At 35.4% G+C, this 8,366-nt stretch overlaps 1 protein-coding gene across 1 annotated transcript; it reads left to right on the top strand.

The window, feature by feature from the left end:
* The first annotated feature begins 2,606 nt into the window (after positions 1 to 2,606).
* On the top strand, positions 2,607 to 5,554 carry LOC120625170 (attacin-like). The gene is made up of 3 exons (XM_039892151.1): positions 2,607 to 3,015; positions 4,056 to 4,253; positions 5,040 to 5,554. Exons 1-3 carry the CDS (start codon positions 2,657 to 2,659, stop codon positions 5,242 to 5,244), a joined length of 762 nt encoding a protein of 253 aa, XP_039748085.1. The 5' UTR covers positions 2,607 to 2,656; the 3' UTR covers positions 5,245 to 5,554.
* Positions 5,555 to 8,366: the final 2,812 nt, after the last annotated feature.

Genomic DNA, 8,366 nt, shown 5'->3' with positions numbered 1-8,366 from the left:
ACGACTAGAAAATGTTTGTGTGATGAACAAGATTTCGATAAAGTTTAAATGGGACCACCTTTAAAGTATATATATACTTTGAAACAAAAAAGAAATTTTGTAAAACTGTTCAGGTGTCTTCGAGTAATCAAGTAACATACGTAAAAAAAGATTCTGACAAATAGAGAACCTCCTCCTTTTTGATGTTAGCTCAAAATAGCTAGTTTTACAAAATAACAAACGACATTTAAAAGCGCGAGTAAGATGCACTGCGCAATCAAGCAAAAATTTTTGAATAAATAAATTGATACCAAATGAACTGGGGGCTTACGAGCACCTTTTTTGGCAAATACAGAGTTTGTATGTATATTTATTCTCGTGAATAAGTACTAGCTGTGATGCCAAATTAAATGGCGTTTAGTTGATATAACATGCGTCCGTTATCCCATCCCATAACCCAGACTCTCAGTCCACCGCACACCACCCAACGGCCCATCAAATGTTATGTTAGTGGCCATATCTAGTAATACTCCAGTTAAATCCACCAACGTTTAATACAACTTATAACTGAAGTAGCTATTATGTAAATATTCCAGGCATCTTATTTTTGAAACACCAATCAAATTAAAAATTTAAATTTGTAATAAGAAGGCGATACGTATGTTCTGTTGTTGCCTGAAAGAAGAGCAAACCAATAAACAAACTATTTTCTTGTTTTATTAGTGCGATCGTAGGGATGCTGACTAAAAAAAAAACTTTGTAAATAATACACTAAACAAACTTTTGTAAAAATGTGTAAAAAAAAGTTAACCGCAAGATATATGGTAGACGAAAGTAGGTATAAACGATCTGAATCATGCGCAGTTGATAAGCGGGAATCACTTATTTGCAATAGTTAGGGTTGCCTGTACATTGAAATGTGTTTTTTATATTAAACCTAATGGAATGGATTTTAAGCATTATGAGCACTTGTAAAGTCGTTAAATATTATGAATTATGACGTCGTCTTGCTTCCTTTTTGCACTTAACCCACGTTTTGTGGGTTCGGTTCAATATGTCGTCATCAAACTTGAAACTTGTTGTTTTTGTTTTGCCATATTCTTCATGATACGTCAACTCAACTTGGAAATGTATTCGTTGGTGGTCTAACTGCCACCTTGGTCAGGAATTTATAAAATGTTACGACACAATATAATCAAAATAAAATGGAATTAATAATTAATCCACTTACAAAGAAGGCTCCGAACTATTTTACTACGAGGTATTTGACTAGCTGAATTTTTGGTTATTCAATTTTAATATGTGTAAATAAATCATCATAAAAGACTACATTTTCATCATTACCGTAAAATTACAAAGCTTAGAGAGTTGGTAACCCTAGCAAAGCTGAACTCAGAGTTCAAATGTTATAATAATTACAACTTGGTCGTTGTATTATCGGGGAATTCTTCGGTCCAGTAAAACAGACGTAGAGAACTCTGGAAGAGGCATTAATATTAACTTTAAAAAAAAATAATGACCCTGTTAAATTGCTTAGCTATTTGGATTATTATAAGACTTATTATTTATTGCCCTAGTGCTGAAGGATTTTGCTTTTGAGAGGATTATGTCTTAAGAGAGAAGATTATATGATACAAGCTGTTGCATTTGTTACGGTTTTTTGCAAATCTCGTGGAAACCGTCTGATTTTCTGCGTTAAAAAAGTAGTCTATGTTCCTCTATATCAAAAATCGATTTGATTAGTTGATATTAGGTTAGTTAGTTAAAAGAAGGACAACTAACAAACAATCAAACACAATATCGCATTTATAATATAACTAAGGATGTGGAAGGACAACCTACTCCATTGCAGGTTAGAATGGTAATAAAATATTAATAGAGTCATGACTGTATGTTCTATATAGGATGCTTCTAATACACTCAACTATTAATCAATGGCAGCAGAAAAAAATATATAGATGCTACGAATAGATAGTAAACTTAATCAGGTGCTTTCAAATTCTAATTATGTTTATGAATTTTATCACTGGTGTGGTCAATTTTAAATACACCTAAACACGAATAAATATTTTGATTATAGCTTGAGACCTGTAGATGTGATTACTTTACGCAGAGGATGAAGCGGTTTGACGATGTAAGAGAATGATGGAGTAGACCGAACAGACTTATTCGGAACTGAAGAAGATGGCACACTAATGATGATCATGACGTTTACTTTGAGCTAGAAGGCGATGGTGTACTGACGTAGTATATGTTGACATATATATTATGGCTACCATGCAACAAATAAACAGCCAGAATTGTTATTAAGAAAGACATAAATTTCAGTTCTAAAGCACAACTATCGAAATTACTGACTAATACTTTTTGAATTACTAGTTACTGTATCAAATTCCATTTTTTTATCAATTAAGAGCTAACTTGTTTTGCAGCTTCGAACAGGAAAAATGTTTAATAAACAAAGTTACAGCGAAACTTTTTTATAAAATTCGACTCGGACGGTACAAAAGTTATAATGAAAACCATTCCTAAAACTACATTGGCACATCTAGTAATCATCCACGTTTGCGAACCGGGGTTTTTCTGCTCTCGTGCATTTCAATATAAAACAGAAATAATGTATTCAAGAAATCATTCTCAAGTCAGTCTTCAAACACTTAATATTACACGCAGCAAAATGTTTGCCAAAATTGCCTTATTCACCGTATTTCTGGCGGCAGTCAGTTCCATGTCAATACCCTATAGAAGGTCATCGTTTGTCATAGAAGATCATGGAAATTTAATGAACAATGATATTGAAGATCTATATTTCGAACATCCGCGAGAGTCAGTGTACCCTATTTACCCCAATACAAGAGTTCGTCGGCAGCTCCACGGTGCAATAAACACAAACCCTGATGGTTCTACCAATATTATGGGAAAATTGCCTATAGCTGGCAATGATCAGAACGTTTTAAGTGCCGTCGGTGGGCTTGGCGGTCTGAAAAATGGTGGTGGCTACAGTTCTGCATCTGGTGGATTGGCTTTAGACAATGTGTGAGTATATCAATTGTTTTTTTTTAATTTATTTAACATACAAAACAGATGTATATAACATAAACATAAGAACAACAACCAATAAATATAAAACAAGTCATAACACTATGAAATTACGCAAAATAAACAAGCCTAGCTATTTTATTTTAGTTCGTTATAGGATGCTTCTAATGCACTCAACTATGAATCAATGGCAGCAGAAAAAAATATATAGTTACTACGAATTAATACTTAATTTGATCAGGTGCTTCCAAATTACAATTATGTATCCCCTCTATGTAGTTACTCTCTACCAATGCTGCCAAAAAATGTGACGGACTTACGTTCTAGGATATTTTTCTAAAAAACAATTTCAATATCATATATTTAAAAAAAAGTAGTGTACATACAGGGATACAGTATCGAGTTAAATTATAAAACTAAAATATTTTTTACATTTGTCAAGCTAGTTCTACAACTATAGAGAGATTTAGTGAAAGAAACAGATTTATGATTAAAGATGTAAAGATCACAGGAGGAAACCAACTCGTTATAAAGGCGGCACATTCTGACCACAGGATTGTAGAAAGAAATGTTGTATTTACAAATGTCTTCTATGAAGGAGTTTTGGCGATATCTATGACGCACTTAGCACGCAGCTACCAGGCTTGATCGCAATCAGGGTATTTTCGGAATTTAGAATTTCCGAGTTTTCTCTGGTCTAGTAGAAAGTTTCGGCCTTGATCATCCAAAAGACGTTATATAAATATATATAAATATGTGCCACCAAAAGATTCTGCGGTCCGATACGATGCCGTACATAATCCGATTCGATTTATTGGTTTAATATAACTGCTTTATCCAGACAAGTTAGCATACCTTCTTAGACTCTATCATCACATACCACCAGGTATGATGGCAGTCAAGTGTTAAATGATAGTCGACCAAAAAATCTTATCTACAGCTATTCGTATTCGTCGAGTAAACGTCGAATTTGGTTTTAATATTACAACAAGTACAATACATATACAAATAGAACAATAATAGCAATTTCATTTTAGCAATGGACACGGTTTGAGTCTCACCGGCAAGCATATCCCATCCGTCGCTGACCAGCTCACAGCCGCTGGAAGGGCAAACCTATTCCACAACGACAACCACGATCTGGCTGCTAATGCTTTTGCCACGAGGACTATGCCCAAAAACCCCGCTATTCCCAACTTCAACAGTTACGGTGGTGGTTTGGACTACATGTACAAGTAAGTACCTACCTAACTATTTCGTTAATAATTGTAAGTTTGATAGTAAAATTTTGAAAAAAATAAACTTCGTTGAAATGCAATCCATTCATCTATAGGTATATAAAGATGGGACTAACAAACCAAAACTAAATGTATATTATTATTATATAGCCCGCGTTCATCTTACGCGTTTATTAGGGTTTATTAGAAATCCCGTAGAAACCGTTATTCTCGTAACATAATAAGTAGCTTATGTTACTCTCCGTCTTTTCCACTAACTCTACTCCAAAAACCACGTTGACAAACAAACACACTTTAACATTAGTAATATTCGTAAGGATTCTTCTATTGAAACTATAAAACTTTGCCTCTCTTTGATCGGGGTCGATCCCCGGCAGGCGACTCTAGTTTCTCGGAGTTATGAGGGTCTTAAATTGAAGCAATTAAAATATCACCTGCTTTAACGGCGAATGAAAGCATCGTGAAGAAACCCGCATGCCTGAAAGTTCTCCATAATGCTCTCATGGTGCGACAACCTACCAATCGTTTTATTCTGAGATGTGACTTCAGTCCTCCAGTTGATAATTATGTATTAGACTTTAAATTTTCATGCAACGTATAAGTTTAATAAAACAAAAAACAAAAAATTCTACACTGTAGGAATTTCGACACCTACCAATTGTTTTATGTAACACAAGTCATTGAACTTAGTAAACTTTTAAAATTTGCGTGTTGCTCGTAAATAATTCACAGAGTTGTTTCTTAAGCTATGCATTATTCTTACGATCAGTTTAATTGTTTCAGAAACAAAGTTGGAGCTGGCCTCAGCGCAGCGCATACAGATATCTTCGACCGTACCGACTACTCAGCTATGGGAAAACTGAACCTCTTCCGTAACCCTACAACTTCCTTTGACTTCAATGCTGGAGTTTCTAAATCTGTATCACCGTTTCTGCCGCGCCAGTCTTGGGAACCATCAGCTGGTTTATCATTCACTAAATATTTCTAGATCTTATATGATATTGAACAAATTTTCCCAGCTTCAGAGTTAGATTATGTGTTTAATATACTCTGTTAAGGTTTCAGTACACGCAAGAGCTATATTTTATAATCATCAAAGTTAATGTACCTGATTTCCTGCATTTTTGTCTTTTCTCGCTTCTTCATAATCAAATACAGTGTTTGTACATATTTAATACAGTGGGCTTATAAATTAGTTACATATTAAATCAATATACGTCAATATCAATATTATACTCGTATTGTTAGAATTAAGTATTAAGCCAAATAAGACTTTAATAAAAATAATCTGAAAACAATTCTTTAGTTTATTTCTTTAACATTATTATTTATTTTTATTAAAGTAATGAATGTAACTCGAGAACCAATTTAAATTGTGAAAATAGCTGTAACAGAAACAATAATATTAACAAAATAAAATTCGTGGATCACAGAAATTCTAAAAGAAATGTTGCCGCCGTTTTAACGTAGTTACAATGTTTTTAAAGAAACCTCTTAACCTTTTTATTCAAGCATTAATTAGCTTTTGTATTCCTTTTCTTCTGCAAGTTAAATGATAAATATAATAAAGATCTAACTGTGCAGCCGTTTTACCCCAATTAATTTTTTTTTCGAAGTCTTTATGATTGAAAACTGATCTCAAAAAAAAAGTCCTTTTATTTTAATGAAATATTGGTGCGGATTCTTTATATTATCCTGTTAATATTGTATATTTATAAGAACTGTTTGCATACCAGCCAATTCAGTTAATATTAGAGAATTGTAATATATATCTCCAGTTCTTATCCACTCAACCAATTTTGATTTTAAAATAATTGTTATTTGCTTAATACTAGGGTACTTAAAAAGCGTTAACTTGAGCACATAGCACCATTTCAGCACGTTACCCTGGAAGCAGGCAGTTGTAAACTTTAATTGCCCATGACCCCATTGTTCTGAAGCGTTACTGCACAAGTCCTTTGTATCGCCGACGGAATAAAGGAAATGGCAATTCTTTTTTTTTATTTCCAGTACTAATGTGCACTGCAGTTTAAATTAGAATATAATTCAGTTTATTAACGTAACAAATAAGCAGATAACTATTAGGGATATCACTATTAGGTCGCCTTTTAATTTTAATTACGTTGTTTTGTCCATTTTTATGCATAAAAGTTATTGAAATATAAATTATATGTAGCGGTCTCCACATTACAGAATTAGTTCAAGTCACAAAAATCCTGCATCGCGCTAGCGAAGTGTTCGCGAAGAATGCCTATATAAACAACTTCCAAAAATGAATGTTCGGACCTCGGTCCCCGAGCACGATCACCCGCTCGGAGGAAGATCTTCCTATTGTTACGGTCGAGCAAATCACCATAGCTCCCGTACAGTGGTGACCCCGACGTGATGACGTACACCCAACGTGCTCATCGCAGCACCGCGATTCATGCCTGACGCACACTCGACGTGATCATCGCAGCACCGCAAATCATGCTGACGCACACCCGACGAGATCGTCGCAGCACCACAAAGAACGCACGCAACGCTCTCAACGCACTCAACGCTCTCAAAGCACGCACGCTCTCAGCGCACGCAACGCTCTCAACGCACGCAACGCTCTCAACGCACGCAACGTACGCATACGATTGGCCACACAGAGGCAAACTACAGCAAGCACAATGACGACTGTCAATCCTGCAAGGTATCGGCTTCGCTACACGACCACTCAGCACGTCAACAGCGACGGTCGATTCTCGCAGTGCTGCACGTCAAGCAACACTGCTTCACTGGTACGACTCCCCAGTCTCGGAGGGGAATACTGTAGCGGTCTCCACATTACAGAACTAGTTGGCGCCACAAAAATCCTGCATCGCACTAGCGAAGTGTTCACGAAGAATGCCTATATTATATACAACTTCCAAAAATGAACGTTCGGACCTCGGTCCCCGAACACGATCACCCGCTCGGAGGAAGATTTTCCTATTGTTACGGTCGAGCGTATCACCATAGCTCCATTAATAGGCTGTGCATAATTATCTGTTAGGGATTCAATTCGCCACTTAAGGCTTAACGACTCGAGCGTTAAAATTAATTTTGTGTTTGAGAGACAATGATTGAGACCGACAGGTTGTAAACGAAGGAAAAGAAGGTGAAATAAATTTCGATTGATAGTTGTAGACGTATTTCAACAGTTCCATACTGAGTCAATCCTACAACTTGAAAATAACACTTACGAGTACTTACAACGTAAAAAAAGTTTATTGTAGGTGCTCAACAGACCTACCAACAAAATTCCTCGAAAGAATATCAATCACGGAGTCTCGACCTTCGATGTCTCTATTGACTGAATCTTTTTATTTGTAGGCCAATCAACGTCGAGGCTCTCAAAATATTCATAGTGTCGCGATATGAAATACGGACTTTCTTTCCTTTTCAATTGCCGGGCGAAACAAATAGGAAATGGAGTGAGAATGAAAAAGCTGATGCGACTGTTGTATTTATGTAAAGATAGGAGTCAGTACATTAGTACTTACTAGAGGTCCAGTACGAAATAAAATTTTCGTTACTCGTTTTTTTATTATTTCGGTCGTACCTATAACAAAAGGTACGTAAACCGGTGTTTTGTTTTGTACTCCGACAATTCAGTCTATTTTTTTATAGTAATAATGCCAGATCAAGCAGATGACCCAGCTAAGTGAAATAATAGGCATGCAACGAACACTTCTTGTTCTGTGTTGTTGATGTTGCAACAATGGGGCTTAGCGGCAGAAATAAGCATGGCGGTAGTACCTAGGTAATTCCCCGGAAAAGAACCAAAAGCACCTAATTTTAACATATTTATACAATAGGTTTTAAAATTTAGCAAGTTAAACTACAAGATCACAACTTCCCAAGGTTGTTTTTATTTCTGTTTTTAATTTATCTATATCCATATTTATTGATGTATTGATGTTCCATTATTTATTTTTACCGGTGCGCGTTGGATTTCAAATTTCTTTGAACTTCGCACAACAACTGCAAACCTAGTATAGTCTCCCAATGCCATGACCGAATCCAGCTATTAATGTTTACATTTCATATAATATTGATAAACATTGCTAGGAAATTATACACTTTGCGCGAACAAGCTTT

This window comes from Pararge aegeria, chromosome 1, assembly GCF_905163445.1.
Source record: "Pararge aegeria chromosome 1, ilParAegt1.1, whole genome shotgun sequence".
NCBI lineage: Eukaryota > Metazoa > Arthropoda > Insecta > Lepidoptera > Nymphalidae > Pararge > Pararge aegeria.
The sequence above is the reverse complement of the archived record's forward strand: the minus strand, read 5'-3'. Positions and strand labels throughout refer to the sequence as shown.

Excerpts from the sequence above, each read along its gene's own strand:
- LOC120625170 (XM_039892151.1), top strand. The coding sequence starts at position 2,657 with ATGTTTGCCAAAATTGCCTTATTCACCGTATTTCTGGCGGCAGTCAGT. Across the intron at positions 3,016-4,055 it reads GGATTGGCTTTAGACAATGT|CAATGGACACGGTTTGAGTC; the intron begins GTGAGTATATCA and ends ATTTCATTTTAG. Across the intron at positions 4,254-5,039 it reads GGTTTGGACTACATGTACAA|AAACAAAGTTGGAGCTGGCC; the intron begins GTAAGTACCTAC and ends TAATTGTTTCAG.